The sequence below is a fragment of the Alternaria arbusti genome, assembly GCF_024043155.1.
Source record: "Alternaria arbusti strain BMP 1465 chromosome Unknown scaffold_1, whole genome shotgun sequence".
NCBI lineage: Eukaryota > Fungi > Ascomycota > Dothideomycetes > Pleosporales > Pleosporaceae > Alternaria > Alternaria arbusti.
In genome coordinates this window covers 3123585-3144672 of record NW_026249941.1, presented here as the reverse complement: position 1 = coordinate 3144672, position 21088 = coordinate 3123585, and the positions used below count along the sequence as shown (strand labels likewise).

At 52.8% G+C, this 21088-nt stretch overlaps 9 protein-coding genes across 9 annotated transcripts; 7 read left to right on the top strand and 2 right to left on the bottom strand.

Annotated features, from left to right (window-relative positions):
- Positions 1 to 2063: 2063 nt before the first annotated feature.
- J4E86_001148 (uncharacterized protein) lies at positions 2064 to 3111 on the bottom strand (the record flags this gene model as incomplete). Its single annotated transcript, XM_051441718.1, has 2 exons — positions 2064 to 2579; positions 2632 to 3111. 2 exons carry the CDS (start codon positions 3109 to 3111, stop codon positions 2064 to 2066), a joined length of 996 nt encoding a protein of 331 aa, XP_051307889.1.
- A 1057-nt stretch (positions 3112 to 4168) lies between these two features.
- J4E86_001147 (uncharacterized protein) lies at positions 4169 to 5414 on the top strand (the record flags this gene model as incomplete). Its single annotated transcript, XM_051441717.1, has 2 exons — positions 4169 to 4769; positions 5167 to 5414. The coding sequence occupies 2 exons, from the start codon at positions 4169 to 4171 to the stop codon at positions 5412 to 5414; spliced, it is 849 nt and encodes a 282-aa protein (XP_051307888.1).
- Positions 5415 to 5826: 412 nt separating this feature from the next.
- J4E86_001146 (uncharacterized protein) lies at positions 5827 to 7418 on the top strand (the record flags this gene model as incomplete). The annotated part of the gene is made up of 3 exons (XM_051441716.1): positions 5827 to 6260; positions 7038 to 7081; positions 7129 to 7418. 3 exons carry the CDS (start codon positions 5827 to 5829, stop codon positions 7416 to 7418), a joined length of 768 nt encoding a protein of 255 aa, XP_051307887.1.
- Positions 7419 to 8047: 629 nt separating this feature from the next.
- J4E86_001145 (uncharacterized protein) lies at positions 8048 to 8885 on the top strand (the record flags this gene model as incomplete). The annotated part of the gene is made up of 2 exons (XM_051441715.1): positions 8048 to 8205; positions 8405 to 8885. The coding sequence occupies 2 exons, from the start codon at positions 8048 to 8050 to the stop codon at positions 8883 to 8885; spliced, it is 639 nt and encodes a 212-aa protein (XP_051307886.1).
- Positions 8886 to 9548: 663 nt separating this feature from the next.
- On the top strand, positions 9549 to 10799 carry J4E86_001144 (uncharacterized protein; the record flags this gene model as incomplete). Its single annotated transcript, XM_051441714.1, has 1 exon — positions 9549 to 10799. The coding sequence occupies one exon, from the start codon at positions 9549 to 9551 to the stop codon at positions 10797 to 10799; it is 1251 nt and encodes a 416-aa protein (XP_051307885.1).
- A 92-nt stretch (positions 10800 to 10891) lies between these two features.
- J4E86_001143 (uncharacterized protein) lies at positions 10892 to 11908 on the bottom strand (the record flags this gene model as incomplete). Its single annotated transcript, XM_051441713.1, has 1 exon — positions 10892 to 11908. One exon carries the CDS (start codon positions 11906 to 11908, stop codon positions 10892 to 10894), a length of 1017 nt encoding a protein of 338 aa, XP_051307884.1.
- An 893-nt stretch (positions 11909 to 12801) lies between these two features.
- On the top strand, positions 12802 to 14451 carry J4E86_001142 (uncharacterized protein; the record flags this gene model as incomplete). The annotated part of the gene is made up of 1 exon (XM_051441712.1): positions 12802 to 14451. One exon carries the CDS (start codon positions 12802 to 12804, stop codon positions 14449 to 14451), a length of 1650 nt encoding a protein of 549 aa, XP_051307883.1.
- A 1414-nt stretch (positions 14452 to 15865) lies between these two features.
- Positions 15866 to 17251, top strand: J4E86_001141 (uncharacterized protein; the record flags this gene model as incomplete). Its single annotated transcript, XM_051441711.1, has 3 exons — positions 15866 to 16345; positions 16408 to 16868; positions 16924 to 17251. 3 exons carry the CDS (start codon positions 15866 to 15868, stop codon positions 17249 to 17251), a joined length of 1269 nt encoding a protein of 422 aa, XP_051307882.1.
- Positions 17252 to 18907: 1656 nt separating this feature from the next.
- J4E86_001140 (uncharacterized protein) lies at positions 18908 to 20548 on the top strand (the record flags this gene model as incomplete). Its single annotated transcript, XM_051441710.1, has 4 exons — positions 18908 to 19350; positions 19510 to 19820; positions 19867 to 20327; positions 20378 to 20548. 4 exons carry the CDS (start codon positions 18908 to 18910, stop codon positions 20546 to 20548), a joined length of 1386 nt encoding a protein of 461 aa, XP_051307881.1.
- Positions 20549 to 21088: the final 540 nt, after the last annotated feature.

The window sequence follows — 21088 nt, the reverse complement described above, 5'->3', positions numbered from 1 at the left end:
CTCGCCAAGCTCAGGCTCTTCTTTACTTTATTGCCGGGCGAAACTCCTTCAAGGGCAAACGACTCGCAATTCGTCGGCTGCCTAGCGCTCGATTCGCACAACGATGTTCCAGCTTGGACATCTGGCGGTGCTTTCGACGCACGCGGCGAGTCATCGTGCCACCATCATGCAACAACCAACAAAGGCAACCGGCTAACACACTCCACACCTCCTTCCGTGCTCAGAAGCAACTCTGGATTGCCGTTCGAGGGGCCGATTGCAGCTAACCCCCTCAGACAATGCAGACGAACTCTGCGTACAGGACGTTACCTGCCGGAACGGATCCCAGGCCGCGCTTGCCCGTCTAGGTGCTGCAGTACATCGCTCAACACATACGGTCCAGCTGTCTCTGAAAGAGCGACGCATCGCTTCCTCACCTCAACGCGAGACATGCTCTGCACCACGTGCATGTCACCGAGCGGATTAGGACATCTTGGCTTGCGCCACTATGTGCAATCACAGAAGTGCGCGCTCTCCGGATCGACCTGTCGAGTTCTCGCTGCGCATCCCAAAGTGACTACTCAGCCTTGTGCAGGGACAAAGGGAAATGGGGCAGGCAAGAACGCCGCACGCAGCCGTTAACCCAAAGGATCCGTAAGACGTGCAGACAGTCTCACCGGCTCGCACAAGCGGAGTGCCGACCAACTGGATTCTATGCTGATTACGGACACGTCGCGGGGATTGACCACCGAAACGAAGGCTTTTCATGTGCATCATCACCTTCCATCGTTCGTCTCTCACTGCAGCTACTAGTGTTGTGGCATGCTTTCAAAGGGATCACCTTCCCCGACTGCACTGCCTGACAGGTTCGGACTCCACACAGCTTATATCCCTGCCGGCATCCATCTATTAATCATGGCTTCATTGGACGACAACTCCCTGGTGCGAAAACAGAGATATCACGGCACGCATGCTACCTGGTCAGGATTCCCGGGTTCCAACATAACAGGCATTGTCGTCGCCGATGGGTTCGAGATTGGGCTCCGCTCTGTGAAAACGACCGTCGCCTGGGCCAGGAAGCTCGTCGATTCGGTCGTGTCGTAATAACAAAGTGCATCTTGGAAGCATGTCTGATACATTCGATGTTGGTATGCTAATGCAGTAAGATTCAGAGCATCTTCACGCATGCTTCTCATTGGTTCGGGACCACGTCTTGAAAGATACAGGTAACGAAATGATAGAACACTCTTATATTGAAGAAGGAAACACAGCCCAAGAAGGAAGGTAGCAAAATCCGGACGTGCTACAAATCCATGTACACTGTGCTAAATACTAGTCAGCTTCACTCATCCATCTTTCCGTGAACACAGCTGCACCACTTTAGTCAGACATATAGTCCCATATATCCAAACCATTCACACCACTTTCCACACATGATGATGCATCAGCGACTTCCCAACTATTACTCACGTCACCTCATGCACTAACAACCGTCTCCACCACATGACCATCTTCTCAGATCTAACAAGAACCCCCCATGTCTCAGCACAAATAGCATGCTCGAGCCACGTCGCAAAATAAGTCGATGCTCAGTCGTGCCATGAAAACAGTGCGACATGTTTCATATGGCTGCGATAGTAGTAGATGTTTGAAACGGGTATCGCATTGGCACCGATCGCGACGTTTGCTTCACTAACAAACACACCACCACGATTCTTGGGCTTGGTCTGGATCTGCGCATAGATACTGACGTCTTTGTTGTCCGTGTTAACGTTTGACTATCTAGCTCTGCATTCGGCGTTGCTGCGCAAGAGCTGATGCCGAGTTGCACAGCCACGGCCTTAGGTTTCCCACCGGATGACGACCTCTTTCTCACGATGGCTCAGCCCCTCAATTACACACATGTGGCGGGGAAACAACGTGTTGGTCAGCAAGGTAGGCGTCCAGATCATCCTTGATGTTATGTTCATGACGGATATGAGTCAATTCATGGCTGAGCACTGTGGGCCCACGTATTGTAGTGGTATATTTGCGGGACCAACTGATCGTTATACACAGTATGATACATGCTCCAACGCCCCTCTCTAGAACAGCTTGTTGTCCGCACTGGCCTTGGCCGCGTCTCTCCTCACGCTCTGCTTCTTCCTGTCCTTTGCCTCGCCTGGCGGCTTGAAGAACAAAGACGGGCTCTCGCCATCCTTCATCGTGTAGTTCAAGTATCCTCTATGCGCTGGATCGCGGTAGTACTCGATGTCCTTTCTTGCCGTCGCATCAGGCAGCCTGTATTTGTATTTCGACCCGATCTGCTTCATGACAGCAACCATAGCCTCCTTCTTTTTTTCTTCGGCGGCCGTCTGGAGCGCGGTGATAATGGGAGAAGGGATCTTGGCGGCTGCGGAGCGAGCAGTGAGAGAGACGAGGTCTGGCGAGGCTTGGATAGAGATTGTGGGGTGTGAGTCGCCGCGGAGGACGCGCTTGATGGATGTGGGAGAGTAGAAGCGTGTGGTCACGCTGCCGCCGAGGGCTTCAATGCGTGCGATAGCGTCGGCAGAGGCGCGTGAGACGACGATGTGGATGGGTGTGGTCAATTGCTCTGGATTCTACGGCCACAATTAGCATTCGCGTAGCCACCATTGATTGGTCTTCTCATACCCTCGCGAGCAGCTTAACGCCATGCCTCTTGACACCGTGCAGACACCTCGACTTGGCCAACTCCTTCATGGTGATGGGCTTCTTCGGGTCCAACCTCCCCTGGTCAATCCAGCTCTGTATCCGGTCCAGGTTTATGGGTGACATCTCGACCTTGAACGGGTTGTACTTCCCCCGCCCTCGCTCGGGGTTGGTGATCCATTGTGGTGTCTGACCTCCCTCGAAGCCCGCGGGGACTTTGCCGTGTGCATGCTGACCCTTCTGACCGCGGCCACCAGTCTTTCCCTTTCCCGAGGCGGGACCGCGACCTCGTCGGATCTTTTTATTGTAGGCGCCTGCGTTGTCGGAGAGCGAGGAAAGAATGGATGCGCATCTCTGCTGGGCGGGCACGAGGAGGGGGGCGACCGATGTCGCTGCAGGTGCTCTCGAGCATATGAACAGGAGAGATGAGGCGGCTCGGACTGCTCTTAGCCGTGGTGGCATGGCTGTGGATGGCTATCTTCCTGCTGGCGACGAGCTCGTTGGTGTTGAGCGAATGCGAAGATTCGATGATGAGTAAGCGGCCATGTCCGCGGGATCTAGCCTCATGCGGATGTTAACTTGTACAACCACGCCGCATCTCCAATCGCTCCTCAACTCCACGCGTCAAAATGATCTTCCAGCTCCCTCGCTTCAGCTCGTCCTAGAGACTGGCTGGAACCTTGTCTGAAATCAGCGAAAACCTCATTTTAAGGTCTATGACCGTAGATGAACCTTGACAATGGTTCGTCTTTTCCCGCCTCAGGGTGCAGGTGAGTTGACGACTTCATCGAATTTTGCACACCAAATAGGTTCTCACTAATGAAAAGGTCTACATCCTGCTATTCCCAAGACAGAAGAACCTCATGTTGCAAATACTGCCACTGCATTGGTCTTATTAGCGCCAGCAGCGGCAGCGACTCTGCTTCTGGGCCGGATGATCATCAGACGCCCTTTGCTGACTTTGCCGACGAAATCTGCGTACTTTGTTACCAGAGCAGGCTTTTATTCTCTTGCTCTTGCTGCGCCTCTGGCAGCTTACTTGACGCACTGGGAAAGTCAGATCAGAAGAAGCATCCTTCATTATGAAGGAATCAATCTCCCAAAATCTCAGATATGGCAAAGCAGTCAGGGGTTTACGAAGGATGATTCTAATATTATTGGTGGAATAGGAGGTATGCTCCTTTCTTTCAGAATGAGGAGCTTACGGAGTCTCTCCATTGGACATCGCCTACTTGGTCGGCTCGGAGCCTTCTCGACTGGATTCTCGACTCCGCTCCTTGTGTCCGATATAACATTATGGGTATCGGGAACAGACCTTCAGGAGCGATCTGCACAAAGATCTCATTACGAGAAGGCTGTGGCATTGCGTAAACTCAACAACGACCCTAACTTCATCCAATCTTTACCCCCCAGGTCCCTACTCCCAGAGCGAATTTGGAAGAAGACTGCTCGAGCTGAACGGGAGGCAATGTCATTCGACTCTCTAACTGATGAAGAGAAGGCCTTGCTGCAGCCTACTATGGTATTCAGCTGGCTGGACACTTCGACCTACAATAGTATCAACAAGACTCCGGGGGGCGCCATACCTATGGACTGGAAATATCCAGAGGATGCATCAGCGGCAGAGAAGCGGGAGTATGTGCTCAAAGAGCTTCAGTTTGTTGCGAACATGCTCAAGTCATATGCACACAATAAGAGCGTTGCGCTCCAAGGGAAGCCCATTCCGCGTCGCGAAACCTTTGGTGTAGAATACGCTTCCCTAACTAGGAACTTGGTCACTCTGATGTATGGGATGATTATACCAGAAGAAGGAAAGCCTGAGCCGCGGATGTACATTCACGATTGTCTAAGCATAATTGATGCAGACAAGGGGGAAGATCACGTTCCGGTGGAGACTCTCGATTGCCTGCGCGCGCTCAAGACGGCTTTTGAGAAAAGGAACCAGCCTGAGTATGTTGCGGGAATTGACAACCTCATACGGGATTCGAAGGGCGTGCTGCAAAGAATAAGGAAGCCAGGAGTGGTCGAAATACAATTGAGGGGTGAAACAAAGGAAGACAAGTCGTTGGAGACCATCGCGCTTTGTTACAGGCAGCCGATATTCAGCAGAATCAAGATGTGTAGTTGTACAGACCGAGCTTGCTTAATTCAGATGTTCGCTGGCGGATGTGATACATAGAAGACTAATGTAATCAGGCTGCGAACTGCACTCATCACACATGCCCTAGCATCGTTCGAGCAGTGAATGTACGATGTCTAATGCTACCCTTCACTACTGTGATGCGCACGAGATCAAGTCACATCCGACCCTTTCCTTGAGCTACTCGCAACGTCCATTCTCTCTTCGTTGATCGTAGCCACCACTGGAAGACACTCTCCCACAATAACTATCGCGAACACAGGTACGTATACCCACGATCGCACACCATATAAACCCTATACCAAACAGTCTACTTACCCAGTAACAGAAGTAAATCAACACCCGCACAACAACCGCGATGTCTGGAAACCCCGAAGATTGGCGGAAAGTCACAGGTATCGGCCACGGCAAGGACTGGGGCGCGCCAACCGCGTACCCCAAGAATGGGACTGCCTGGGGAAAAGCATTGAACCCATCAGCCAACAACAACGACACCAACAACGACACCAACAACGACACCAACAACGACACCAACAACGACAAGGATTCGCCTGCTACACCTGCAAAGGGCTTGAACGCCGCGGCTCCGTCTTTCACTCCGGGTGGAGGAACTGCGAAGAAGTAGGGGGTACGTCTAGAAGTGGAAGAATTATGGCTACGATATGAGCTGAGATTCAAGCAAGAGGAAACGGCGTAGATGGTGACGGCGGATATGACGTGGACACAACAGGCATGTGAGGTATAGGTGTGACAACGTCGACTCCTAGGTCATTGTTTGGGTGTATACTTGGAGGACGGTGTATTCGCGTATTCGTCAAACGTCGGTATACTGGAATGTGAGCGGTAGTATGTCAAACGTTCAGTGAACGAAGGCCAGCGTGAACGTGTCTGTGTATAGCACCAGAACTAGACTTGCCAACAGTACAAATACTCACTGTATCTCCCTATAAAGCTTCCTGTGCTCTTGCTAACAAGCTTCGCATAACGCATCTTCCTCCACATAATAAAAGCCATCTACAACAATAACACCAGAAAACATGAGCAACAACCCCTTCTACAACAACGACCCTTTCAACGTCACCGGTCTCGGCCACGGCGCAGACTGGGGTACCAGACGCCCCTACGACGCACGCTCACACTCAGCCTGGGGCCCCGGCAGCAGCAGTCTCCAAAGTTCATCTATTCCTTACCATACATCCTCAGACATGCGATACTTGGGTCCGTATATGTCATATCCTTTGGATCCAGACTCACCGCGCGGAGGCTCTTGGTATGGCCCGTATGGGGGATCGCGATGGGGCGGAGGCGGTCGGAATGTAAGGTCCCCATTTCCACCGCGAGGCCCGGGATACTATGATGATTTTGAAGAATATGGAGGAGAGCAATACGGCGGAGGCGGTTGGGGTGGGCGGTCTCGGTCGGGCTCTCCGCCGCGAGGCCCGGGTTACTATGATGATTTCGATGAATGGTGGTAAACGATGCTTCCTGTTGGCAAGTGTATTCATCATAATCTGACGTGTGATACTGTTATGCTAGCCAGAACTGTACCATCAAGGTGATATTTGCAGATTCCATCGTGCTAATCATGTGTTCAGGTCACCCAATAAAGCGTGATGGTGAATACGTGCTACGTTGTTGAACGTTGATGACAGCCATTCCCGGCACCTACTGATACCAGCATTGCCCCGGTGGAGACCTGTTGTTGCAGGATGCAAAGAAACTCTGCCGGAAGTCCCGTTGGGAATGAACGTGGGGATGTTAGTACCGTAATTCCATGGTGTGAGAGTCAATGGCCGGATCATGAAGATATGCTGGCTGCGTAAGCTTACGGATGTCATTCCTTATATCCATGTATCTAAGCTTCTAAAAGCCGAGGATGTGTTCCAACGCCGTCGTAATCCATCGGCCAAGCTCTTGTCATGCATTGGGTTGCGCCTGCGGTTGCCTGTGACGACAAATCCTATAGGACGCCTAAACGCAGCTTACAAATGTCCTCTTGGCAGAGCCTTCGCGACAATGTGATGCTCGACGGCTGTTGTCGTCATGAGAGGGAGGTTCTAGAGTGATCATGCCACATAGGCTGAGTATAAGAGGTAGCCGCGCATCAGATAGAAAGACCCTATCGTACTTCGCATCATATAGCTCGCAAGATTTCCAGTCTGGTCTCTGACAAGACCACTATGTCGCATCTCCAATAATTCGACTATCCCGGTTTCGGTGAGCGATCAAAACGGGATTTGAACTACAGCCAAGCGGTCCGCATCGACAACCGCATCGAGGTATCCGGCCAAGGTACGTCGCCCAATGTGTATAGACTATCCGATGTTGACTACATCCAGGCGGCTGGGATTGCACGACCGAGGAGTATCCAGAAGAACTTTCGAAGGAGGTTGACCAAGCTTTCGACAACGTCCAACGTGCCATTCGCCAGGCTGGTGGGGAGGGCTGGGACCAGGTCTACAAAACGCGCTTCTACGTTACCGTACCGATTGATAAGATTGCGGAGCCGATCATCCGGAATATGAAGGAAAGATGCAAGAACCACGGGCCTCTCATGACGGTGGTGCAGGTTGTTGCTTTGTATAAGACGATGAAGATTGAGATAGAAGCGGAGGCGCACTTGGGGTGATTTGCGCAACAACCTTGGAAGCTTGGAGCGCCTATCGTTTCTGGTAGAAATGCAGCGTATTTAAAGCGACATACATACATAAAGAATACGAAGCCCATAAGATGTGTGATGTGTATGTGAACGGCGCGCAAAGAGAAAGTCAGTGTCTCGTACTCCCTGTGGTCCCAGCACGTCATCGTCATCGTGGCTGCCCGCTAAGTGGGGCCATGACTGCGCCACAGGTCACAACGATCACTCCCGGTAGCCTCTCTCTTCCAGTCTCAACGACGACCGAGACGCCACTAGAGTAGCATCGGCAAATGAGAAGAGCGTTCTGTTCATCAATCGCGGCGTTGCAGATGTCAGAGAGCTTTCCGCGGCCATTCACCCGCCTGCTCGTGCGCCACGGCAGTCGCCATCGCCATCGTTGACGACTCCTCCTCAGCGCAACAATGCCCAATCGATTCCGGAGTAAGCTGGAGAATGCCGGAAGAAAGACGGGCAACTGCCTACGGACAGTGGCCTGGCAAACATCCAAATGCCTCATGTGGACAGTTTGCGCGCCTTGCATCTGTTGCTTGCTAGTATTTCTGAGCCCTGGTCGACATGGAAGAAGACGAAATCTTTCACACGAGATAGTACTACCAACGATGCCGACACCTCGCAGACGCGCACTCTCCATGTCAGGGGACTTACAAGAGGACCAAAAGACGCTGGCCCAGCCTCGCTCAGCGCTTCTGAGCAAACTACCGTTGGAGATTCGGCGCATGATCTATGAGATGGCTCTGGGAGAACAGACTATACATGCGTCAGTTTTGGACGGAAAACTATTGACGCGAAGGTGCACACTTCGAAATTGCCTTTGCTACATGCCTTGTTCACCAGGCCAGAAGCTACAATTGGCACTCCCTCTTCTAAGAACGTGTCGGCAGATGTAAGTTGAGTCAGATACAATTGTAATTGTACAGTCGCAGTACCAGTACAAGACTAACATGAACCGTTCTTAGTTATTCTGAAAGTATCGAATATCTCTACAAAAGCAACGAGTTCTTCATGTCCACGGACTTGGAAGACTTTCCAACAGCAGGCTATCTCTGCTACTTCTTCCAGCCCCAACGTATCGTGCAAATCAGCAATCTTAACATCGAATGGGACCTTGATCGCAATCAATACTTCCAAGTCAACTTGATGCCTGCGCATCACCGAGTTGAGTGGTACAGATTGTGGGATGGGCTCAGTAAGATGACTGGTCTCAAGAAATTGCACATCAAGTTGTACTTCTGTCTCGACCTCTGGCAGGGCTGTTATGGTGAATTTTGGGAACAGAACAGCAAGGAGATTCTGCAGCCTGTCAGGAAAATCACGGCCCCCAGAGACTTTGTCATCACTCTTCCAAATTGGCGATGCTCCACTGAGATTGATACCGGCGAATCCAACTGCGTCTTCCAGCTACCAGAGAGGGACGACCAGGAAAGCAGCGCGTCCTGACGCGTCCAGGGATGACCCTCGGACGATCTTAATCATACGAACGGCAGCTTCTCGGGAGTGGCTGTGGAGCATTGCGGATGCTCATAAGACATATGGGGCTTCTTCAAACTCAAGCCGAGGGGATACAACGACCTCGCAAAGGCCAATCGGATTGACGATGGGCCAAAGTCACCGCCTGGTGGAGTACAAGACTCTAAGAAGCAAAACGCAGCCAAGACACAACATGACGGTGACGCACAGGAACCATGCACCCAACCTCCCACGAGCGGCTTGAACAGGTCTTGCTCCGCCCGCTCTGCCGGCGCGCGTATCTTATCGCATCGTTGATCAACGTGACAGGCGGCGTGGACTTGGCAGCTTGGCGAGCTAACTCGTCCCGTATAGCTTTCCACAACCATCTCGTTCTCCGTCCGCCATCATGCACAGCCAAGAGCTTCGAGCTAGGGTAGCTCCACCACGTGCAGTAGCTGAGTAGCTCAGCTCGAACACCTCGAGCCGTGCGGCGTCCTGTACTTCGGCGTCTTTGATCTATCCGAGGTGTTGTACAGCTCTGGCCTTTTCCCGGCGCAGATAAGAAGCGACATGGCCGCCAGGATGCTTGTCCTGCAGGAACCGTTCGCTCTTGCAGGTTCCCGGATACTTCGGGGTTGAGATCTGCTCACGATGCGCTCTTTCATTGCTACCTCCGTCCTCGTCGGACTCGCGTCCGCTGCCGCTGTACCTGTTGTTGCTCCCCGTGGAGACGGCTATGGTCATGACCATGGGCACAGCAAGTTCAACGTCCAAGTCGGCGTCCGGCCTTACTACCTCGTCGACAACATGGACGAGAGTCCGTTGAAGGAGAAGCTGGAGAGCTGCTCGGAGCAAGAGTTCAAGACCTCGGACTTTGTCCTTGCGCATCGTGGAGCGCCGCTTCAATTCCCTGAGCACACTCTTCAGAGTTACAAGGCTGCGCATCGCATGGGTGCTGGCCTGATCGAATGCGATGTTGCGTTCACCAAAGACAAGCAGCTTGTCTGCCGCCACGCCCAATGCGACTTGCACACCACGACCAACATCCTCAACACCACCCTCGCCGAGAAGTGCACGACCCCCTTCTCGCCCGCCGCCAATGGCACTGCTGCGTCGGTCAAGTGCTGCACCTCGGATATCACTTTGGAAGAGTTCGGCACTCTTTGCGGCAAAATGGATGGCTTCAACCCCAATGGCACAACGGTAGAGGAGTACATGGACGGCACACCCTACTTCCGCTCCGACTTATACGCGCAAGACTGCCCCAAGCTCATGACGGTCGACGAATACATTCCCCTGGTCGACAGCTGGGGTCTGAAGTACGCGCCCGAGCTGAAGACCCCCGAGGTTGAGATGCCTTTCGATGGATACACACAGGAAGCGTATGCTCAAGATCTAGTCGACAAGTTCCGCGAGTACGAGATCGATCCGAGCCGTGTGTGGCTGCAGTCTTTCCTGCCCGATGACGTCTTCTACTGGATCGATAACGAGCCTGAATTCGGAATCCAGGCTGTCTATCTCGACGAGCGCGTTGATACTCCCGAGGGCTACGCCAATGCCACTGCCAGCATCCCTGAGCTCGCTGCTCGTGGCGTTAAGATCATGGCGCCCGCTATGTTCGCTCTCACCAAGTTGGATGATGACAAGAAGATTGTGCCTTCCGAGTATGCCATTGCTTGCCAGGAACACAACTTGGACATCATCGCGTGGTCATTTGAGCGCTCTGGATGGCTGCAGGTCGATGGTGGTGGTTATTACTACCAGTACGTTGCCAACCGCACCAACAATGATGGCGACATGTACGACGTGCTCGACGTGCTTGCTAAGGATGTGCACATCTTGGGTATGTTCTCGGATTGGCCGGCCTCAGTAACCTACTATGCCAACTGCATGGGGTTGTAGGCGACACAGCCTTATATAGATCCTAACAAGGATGAAATATATCATACATCGCTCAAATGATCTCGCTCGCAATAAAGCAAAGTGATCCTGTCTTACTTGGCATCCTCCGAAGCATCAGTTGCTTGGCCGAATATCCTCAACCTCACAGTGCTCTCCCCCATATCCCAGTCCGTCCTACAACTTGGATACGGTAGCACGACGATAGCGTCGCGCGGCCTCGTCACCGTCCTCACACTATCCAGCAGCAAATCCTCTAGCTCCATCCACTCGCTCTGCCACAGCCATTGCGGGCTGGGATCCATCAGAATCACCCGAAGATGTCTCAATCCCTGCATATTCGCTATTATCGTCCACGCTTTCTCCCAATTCGCCGTGTCGTCGCGATAAACGACGCGATTCGAGGGACCGCGACTCATATAAGGCAGCGCGCGGATAGCCCAGCGGAGGTGTAGCGTGCGAATCGAATTGAGGCGCGGTTGTGGGATCGAAGCGGGGAGGTAGAGTAGGTGCGTGATGTGGAGGAGGGAGAAGGTGTGCGCGCGATAGAGATACGAGATCGCTTCTGAGTACCTAGATTGCAGAATACAGTCAGTCTCCATGATGCCATTGTGATTGCCATGAGAAGGGGAGGAGAATACATACATGCGCCTGCAAGCCCTCAGTACAGTCGGCCCACCAGGGTACAACCTCGCGCCCTTCTTCCCAAACACCAGCACGCGACACATGTACTCCCTCCCGCCGTCTCCCTCGCTGTCGCACAGGAAATGGCCGAACCGCTTCTTCTTCGTGCTCAGTGTCAGATGCACAATCTCTGCGCCCATGACATGTTCGTACACCAATTGCCGCAGCTCAAGCGGCAACCGCGTGAAGAAGTCGCTCTGGCCCTGCGCGTGCGTGCGCGCATCGATATCGACATCCGGCTCTGATGTTAGACTGATAGTGGATGCGCGCGGGCGCACAATGCCGTGCTCTGGCGGCGACGCTTTGAGCGAAAACGGGTTCCGGCTTTTAGGCTTCGGGGTCGACGGGGAGGTGGAGGTGGACGGGATGTCGGAGGGTGTCCAGCGTATGCCGGGGAGGCGGCTGAGGAGCGACTTTGGGGGCTTCATCGTGGGATTGATGGGGTGGAGATGGGGAGATGTCGGTGGTAACCTAGGGAAGGGTGCGATGAGAGAGATGGCATGGCACGACAACGCCTCCCTTGCGCGGGCGCGCCAGCATCAGCCGCGGCGCAAAGTTGGGCAGAGTGGTGATGGCGATAGGCTGAGGAAGGGTAAGCGTGCGGGGTCTTGGCCGCCAAGCTTGTTTCGAGCAAGCTTCGTCTGGGGGAGTGGGGGAGGTGATGTGCCCGTGGGGTTGTAGATGGTCTGCTACTTTGGCATGCTAGCCATCGATATGAATTTCTCGATATACGCGTCTGTTCTTGCCTTTATGTGCTCAGAGAGCGATACCGATACCCTGGCCTGCTTTCCGATGATCGCGTGAGAGGTACCGTACGTACGGAAACTCGCATTCTATCGCTCAATCAAGTATCGCGTACTTCTCTGTCTTGATCGATCGTATGTACTACCTAGGTAGCAGTGCCGTGCATTCTGGCATAGAGCCATTGCTTTGGTCATACTAACAGGCAAACTTCGACAATGCTATGATGATGCAGTAACACCGTCTATCTCCATGGCAGAATTGGCAAGACCCAATCAGGCAACTTGTCCGCCTTCTGCAATTTCAGCTGACCGGCAAGACCATGCCGAAAGATGGCAACGAAGGGTGCAACTCTCGAGGAACAGCTTCGAATGCTCTCATCCAGCTCCAACCTCCACTAAATCTGAATCAACTGACATAACGGGCCATCCGGACGAATACCGTCTCCAAAACGCCACGCTGTATTGGTACTGGTATACGGCACAGCCACCTGCAGTCATGAACCAAGCGCGCTTTCCCGGGGCGTAAAGTCACTTTGTCATAGACAAAGCCCCACGATAGACTACAGCTAAATACCTCTATGATGGCTAAGCAAGAAGGTGGCAGCATGAGAAAGCGTCTTCGCGCTTGTGAAGAGTGCCATCGTCTAAAGATCAAGTGCGACATCAGCACCAATCCCGACGCGGCAAGCTGCGAGCGATGCACCCGCAACAACCTGGAATGCGTCCCTGCAGCGCCCCGCCTTCAGCGCAACCGCATCCAGGAGCTGGAGGCGCAAATTCAAGAACTCAGCAATCTCCTTCAAAAACAGAGCAACAACAGCCCAACGCCAAGTCGCTCCCCTGGCGGACTCTCCACCAACACGCTAGGCCGGTCTCCCGGTAGCCTAACAGACAACCACTACGAAGCCATCTTGTCATTCCTTGATGCGCGCATCCCGCCTATCCAGCAACAACATCTTATTAACCTCTATGCGCACCAAGCGGGATCGGCATGGCCCGTCATACGCCTATCCGGGGATCTCGAATATCTCCGCACAAAAGCTCCCATCCTACTTCTCTCCGTCATAGCATACACGACTACGCAAGAGGCACAAGGCTTAGATTTAGAGACGCACGATGAGATAATTCGCGAATCGATGCATGTCCTCGGTGAAGAAGTTTTAGGCAGAGGACAAAGATCGCTTGAACTTGTGCAGGCACTGCTCATAGCCACATACTGGAACAAGCTTCCGCGAAGAGGTCTAATGGGCAGTTGTTACCAGATCCTGCAGCTAGCCGCAGACATGGCCATCGACGTGGGCATCGCGGGAAACTCGCTTCAGCCCACTCCTCCAGCTTACTTTTGCCGGCATCAGGACGCGGGATCGCTGGAGGCACGACGTACCTGGCTAGCCTGCTACATGGCACTCTCGAGCTCGTCAATCAGTACGCGAAGGCCGAATCCATACCCTTGGAACGCTTACCACGAGGAGTGTCTCTTGTACCTGGAAAGCCAAGGGGATGCTTCCGACGTGCTACTCTGTCAGCTCGTTCGCATTACGCAACTGGACCAGGAGATATCCAATCAACTATATCTCTGCCAGATTGCTACATTTGTAGACGGCAACGATTACAACACCTATGCTGTAATCGAGACCATGAAGAACAAGCTCGAAGCGTGGGTCGCTCATATCCCACCTAGCCTTGCAACGTCTCAGACGCTCAAAGTGTGGTGGCACGCAGCCATGGTGCACCTGTACGAGCTCGTGCTGCACACACCCACGAACAAAGCTTCCTTCGCAGCGCCCTTCATCCCAGGCCGCATACCCGTCAAAGACTTCCCCAAGCCAACCATCATCATCGCCCCGCTCAAAACGTCGCTCGAAGCCCTCGTCCAGAACTGCCATGCCGTCCTCGACACAGCCGCAGAAATGGATCCAGCTCTGCTTGTTAATTTTCCATCATTCTGCTTCGCACCAACAGTCATATACTCGCTGTTCGTCCTCGTCACCGTCATGGTAGCTTCGACCGACCCCGCCAACACATACGGGCAGTGCCTCCCGAATAGTTGCTTCCGCATCGAGGAATTTGGCCTCAAAATGCGCAATCTGGTCATGTACATGAAGGTCTTGGATCCTACGCTGAGTTGCTTCACCACGCGTATGTTTGACGCGACGAGTTGGTTGGAGCAGTGGTATAATGACTACACGGCTATTCTGCAGCGGTACGAGGCAAATCTAGTTAACTAAATCGCACTACGAGGGTATCTTATACAATTGCAGCGTCTTCTGAAGTTAAACGGGACGGCGAACTTTGGCCGTTGGTGTCGATCAATTCATCCGTCGTGTTACTGTTGATTGGTGCACACGTCCATGGATGCTTGCTGCCGCATGTCGCATGCATAAGCGTAATCAGCCACGTTCTGGCTTTCAGCCATCGGTGTTTTTTCGCCTGATGCTTGATGAGATGACGTTTTAAACAAACGGAAATGTTTCTCTATGGTTGCGATTTAGTGTTCTACTGGTGATAATGTAGTCATCGCGCATAGATGTTCGAATACACATTCAGCTGACACGCAATCTCGCAGTAGGCAACCTGGCTAAAGTCCGCTGTCTCGTCCGCGTACGCTAATGACGGTATGGAGGATTCTCCGTTCCTGCATGAGAAAAACGCCCTGCGCTGATGCTCGTTGCCTCACGATGTGTCGCGGTGATCTGGTGCCGCTCTTGTTCAGCAGATACCTTGTGTATACGTCCGTTAAGGTCGCTGTAATTTCCAAGTACTGTGAACAGAGCAGATCGAATCGACTGTCACCAAAGAATGCTACTCTTTGTAGTCTAGCGTCATCAGGCGAGCAGTGAGCTATAGCGAAACCTAGTAGCCTCTCGCTTACATCTTCAACCCCCCTCACTCTCTCCCCCCATCGTGACTCCCACCTTGCACAAGCAACCGACAATCGACACCCACGACGCCACAACGTTATTTTTGGTACCCCCACAAGTACTTTAACCACGACTTCTGGCGAGTTCCTGCCGTCCACCCAAGCCCATCGTGTGTTTAGCTACGGTTGTTGCAGAACGACAAGTGGATACCGGCATGCACGCTCCCGCACTGCCCCCCTGCTGATTCGCCACATCGTACACTGGGAAGGAAGGCATAGGGCTGGCAGATCAACCAGATGCTTGGCTTTCAACGTCAAGAATGCCCAGGTGTTCTAGTAAAGCCATCACGATGCCTAAGGTGGTTGATGATGCTATATTTGGAGCATGCTGCCTTGATCGTGCACTTCTGGATCCAGACTATCATGGACCGACGACCTCAAGATGCCTAGTAACATGTCTTTGCAGTTGAGGTAGAGCAGGGCGGTGCTATATTTGCCACAGGTTGCATTGATCGTGCACTGCCGGATACGAATTGCCATGTCTTGGCTGGGGAAGTCGAAGATGTCATGGAAGTAAGCACGCAGGAAAGGGTAACCGGTGAGTGAGATGAGGGTGCACCCGTGGGTGGAGAGGTTGGGTGTAGTCTGGATCATTGGGAGGGAAGACGTATAAGAGAGTCTGTTCCTTGGGGTTGAGGACGACATCACAGCATCGCATCTTCAACTTCAGGGCCTACAAAACATTATCTTCTCCAACACCTCCTCATCCTCCAACGATCACCATGCGTCCATCTCAAGTCTTCTCCTACGCCATCTTGGCAGGAACCAGCATAGCCCAGGGTGACATTGGTGCTCTCCTGGCTTCACAACCCGATCTCAGCACTCTCCTCGAGCTCGTTGGTCTTGTGGATGGCCTTGCAGACACGCTCAATGCCGCTTCCAACATCACCATTTTCGCTCCTACAAACGATGCATTCGCAGCCGTACCACGCGATGTACCCGAGGGCCAGGCCATTGAGAACAAGAACGATACTATTGCCATCGGCGCCCTGCTCGCCAACCACGTCTTCAAGGGCGTCTATCCGGCTAGCGTCATCACCGATATCCCAACGTTTGCGCAGACACTCCTCGACAGCTCGTATGTGAACGAAATCCAGCCTTTCTCCAACTTTACGGGTGGAGCCTACAATGAGCTCGTCAAGAATGGAGAAGATGTTTGTGTCATCTCTGGAGAACAAACCATCTCTACGGTTACTGAAGCTGTAAGTATACTGATCTTCGAAAACGACGTTCCTTGCACAAAGGTACTAACACAAACCCGCAGGACATCATGCTCGGCGAAGGCATAACAATCCACAAAATCGACACGGTCCTCTCCTTCGGCGCGCCCTTCCAACTCTTCACCTACCGCTCCGGCTACTTCGCCATGAACGCCGCCCTCGAAGCCGCCCAACTCGCCATCGACTTCGGCCTCTCCAGCCCTGAAGCCACCGGCCTCAACATTTCCGACTTCACCATCTTCGTGCCCACCAACTCGGCCTTCGAATCCATTGGCTCGGTGCTCGAATCCGCGGACCAGGCGACGCTGCAGGAGGTGCTCAAGTACCACATCATTCCTAGTAATGTTATTTTTTCGACTGCGCTGGGTAATGTTACGGTGAAGAGTCTGCAGGGCACGGATTTGGTGTTTACGGTGCTGGAGGATGGGAGGGCGTGGGTTAATGGCGCGGAGATTGTTTATGCTAATACTATTCTTTTTAATGGGGTGGCGCATGTTGTTGATGGGTAAGCCTCTCCTGTCCCCCACGGACTATCACACATACTGACATTCCATTTCTAGTGTCCTCAACCCTCTCGCTCCTTTCGACCGCGCCTCTCTAGAGCCATCTGCCCCAGCATCCGACCGCGTCGCTTTCGAAGGCGCATCTTCCGTCTCTGAACTCCCCTTCTCTAGCGCTTCTCTCGCTTTTGGAGGCGATCTTATGACCTATACGACCACACCTGAGCTTCTCAAGACCGTTGCTGCTGTTGCGACACCTACCTCGGGCGTCGACGCTACTACTACTGGCTCGCCTATGGAGACCTACACTGGTGCTGCGATGGCGATGCTGCCTGGTGCGGGTATGGCTGTTGCTGGAGCTATGGGAATTGCTGCTGCGCTTGTCTAGAGTGAGAATGAGGGAGTGGTGGAGAGTAGGATATGACGGTTACTCATTGAGGCAAGAGTCCGCATACGAATGCGCACGCATAGATGACAGACATACCACCTAGATTTCTTTGAGGTGTTTTCCTTAGCAGGCATAGTTGTAGTGATCTCGAAATTTGGTAATCAGCAAGTGCTAGAGCTTGTAGCTAGTAACCACTTTCTAATACGATAATTGTATCCAACATCTTCGTCTCGCTGCAAAACATTTCTGCTTCGTGGTCATCGAATCTTTGGGCGCGATGAGGAAGAACGGACGACTTCGCAGCGTCAGAACCATGGCGTTGAGCCAGAGATCGTTGCACAGTACCGCGGGGTCCACTTCAGTGTAGGGCGTGGTAGGGCGTGCCCTGGAGAAATCGTTATCAGTGCGCTTCTGACCCCTGCTCCCAATCTGAACGGTAGTAACGAACTAGTGAGGTATCTCAGCGAGCAGGAATACGAGGCCGGAATTAACAACATCTGGTGTAGCAATGTCGTTTGCTGGCTGCAGAAGGTGCTGAACTCTTGGATCAAAATTTGGAATGCATCCAGAGGACATTCAAGAGTATGTTTTAATTAAATTAATCTAGTTCCAAGCTGTTTTATGTGTATAAAGGTATCGAATTGTTGATGCATCTGATGTTGGAGGAGAGGTACAATTCCGGCCAGACCAATCACAGCAGTTGAATCGGACCCACCAGAGGCGCATGTTGGGCCGATTCTGCGGCTCTCCGCGGCCCTTTTGATCGGTAGTTTTTCTGGTTGGCTCCCAACCGAGCCGCTGTTAGCACTCGTGATAGTCATCAAACACCATCGCAGATGCATGTCGTGTGTGTCATCAAATAAACCCTGGGCCGTGATTTGCTGTGTTTGATGCGAATCGTTGTCATCGCGACTGTACACGTTTTGGCCATTCTGGTGTGCGATAATGCAATTCGGGCCGACTCAGAAGGCGTTGTCACCGCCGTAGTCGGCATCGTGATGGCTGCCTTTGAGAACGGGCAAGAAGAAAGTGGTTGTAGTTGCCTTAGATAGCTGAGAAACTGCATTGTATATTTTTAAGAGTGTTGACTGCCGCAGAAGGTTTGAATGTACTGTGATCCTAACTTCTAGTTGATAGTAATAAGTTGCATGCTTCATGAATAGAGACTGAATCACCAGCTGCGTACCGCATTTGTTGCGGAAAGGATATTGACAGCATAATGGAATTTTCATTCTAAGATTCCAGTGACATCTCAAGCAATAGGAGAGTAGCCTCCGTTGCGCCGCCTTTGCCCTGTTCCTCTGCTTGACCCAAGTCTTGGCGGCGACGAGCCTACCCTCCCAAGTCATCGAGGACATCAGGGGGAACTCCTGGATCGAGGCCGGGCATCGCAGGATGCCTTCGGGTCAAAGTCTGCTGATGGAGACAAGTGATCCAGCCATTACGTACGTCTTATCTTGACGAGGCCGGTGGTTTTCCGTGGCCGGTTTTGATTCCGGCCTCGAAGGATATAAGCTCGCTGTCGCCGTCGCTGTTGACAGAAGTTGAATTTCATCTCAACTCCAACATTCGGCGCTCGGACAAGATATCCAGCATCAAAGCCTGAATACCTTCAGCATCTTTGACTTCTCTCACTCTTCAATACCTCTTTGCACCATGTCTTCTTCAACCTTTGACTTCCCTGTCATGAAGGACACCCGTCCTGATGACCGCTCCCTCCCCGCCTTCATGGTATCCACCACACGAGGCTTCCTTCCTCGTCAAGAACCCATCGTTGAACTACCAAAGGAGTTCGCTGCTCTTGAGTCTATCCTGCAACGCATGCCCATCAAGACACTGTCAGGGGAGCCAGGTCTACTTGCCAACTTCACCTTCGGCGACACCGTACTCAAGGAGCTTCCTGACCTTACCCCAGAGGTAGAGAAGTATCGCGATGACCTGGTTGTCATGAACGCCCTGTATCGTGACTACTCTTTCTTGGCTTCAGCATATCTCTTTGAGCCTTGCCATGAGAGGCATGTAAGGGGAGAGGAGTATGGTCTGGGTCGACAGTCGCTGCCGAGATGTATCGCATTACCTATCGTCAAGGTTGCTGAGATGTAAGTAGCAATGCTTTCTCCTATCCTCATGTGGTGCTGGTCTTATGTCCTCGTCTCTTTAGCTTCACCTCCTTCAAGGAATCTATTGGACACCCACCTCTACAAGGATCACGATTTACACTAGAGTATATGACATGGCTGACATTATCGCGTGCGCAGTGCTGGTTTCAAGCCCTTCATGGAGTATGCTGGATCGTATGCGCTCTTCAACTACCGTCTGGAAGATCCATCACGGGGGCTTGAGTACGACAACCTTCGCCTGATCCGCGCTTTCGAGCACGGTTTGGATCCCACCTCATCCGAGGCGGGCTTCGTTCTTGTCCACATAGCTATGGTCAAGGAGTCTGGTGCGCTTGTCACAGGTGCCTCTGAGATGCTTGAAAGCTGTTTGGCCAAGGACCGAGAGCGATTCAACGACGGCCTTCGTACTCTGGTGGGTGGTCTCAGGAACGTCAACGCCGTGATGAACAGTAAGTGCATTGCTTGGGTGCGTGAATTCGCGACTGACGAGATTAGCCATGTGGAACCGTAGCAAGCCACAAGGCTACACCAACTTCCGTACGTTCATCTTCGGCATCACCTCACAATCCATGTTTCCCAACGGTGTCATATACGAGGGCGTGAGCGAAGAGCCAATGTCTTTCCGCGGCGAGTCTGGTGCCAACGACAGCATGATTCCCATGTGCGACAACCTGCTTCAGGTCCAGATGCCGGAGACACCCCTTACAGACATTTTGAAGGACTTCCGCCAGTACCGCCCTGGCAACCACCGCGAGTTCCTGGAGGCTGTTCGTGACTGCGCTCAGCAGTCGGGCGTACGCGAGTTTGCGAAAGGCGATTCTGTCTCTGCCGCGCTCTATCTCCAAGCTCTTGACCAGGTTCGCGACTTCCGCTGGCGGCATTGGTGCTTCACCCGCGAATACATCCTCAAGCACACTTCGCACCCGACTGCGACAGGTGGCAGCCCGATCGTGACTGTAGGTGCTTCCTCGACTCGACTGTCCTTACTCTTACTGACGCGCAATAGTGGCTACCCAACCAGCTGACAGCAGTACTCATGCAAATGGCGGAGACCTTTGAGTACTGCAAGACCATCAATGGTGTCAGCGATATCATGGACACAGTCAACCACCAGCGCGAGTCGCTGAGGAAAGAGGTGGAGAAGTACTGCGGGGAACGAGGTGTTGCGGCATCATGAGAGGGCACACTTCCCTCGTCGACGGCACTACCCGTTCTCTTGTAATTCATAGCCAAACCATGATGCATTTACTTTATGCCTTCTTTATCATGTGTGCCTTTGTTGGAGTGCTGCCTAGTCGCGACATTTTCGTGTTCCGCCCTTTTTGATGATGACTCGCGTAAACTCAGCGATACGAGGGCGTAAACACGTATCGTATGACTGTAGCGACAACACTACGGATGACGCCGCAGTCATTGTGGACCACGGAGGCTGTGAGTGGTGTAATGGCGGTGGTTCTGGGATGAGTCAAGACGCGCTACCGCGTGAGTCTCAGCGTCATGGCTCCGGCGGGCTTCTATCGATAAGTAGGCCCCCGGATCTCCCTAGCAGCTCCCCATCGCCATTGCCAGCGCCATTCCAGCACTTGCCACCCTTCGATGCTCACTGCAAGACAACTCATGGAATATTCACACTCCTTCCACCTCCCGCGAATACCAAACGTCTTATTAATACGGCGGAGTTTACGAAACACGTCCTGACAGCCCCAACCCCACATTC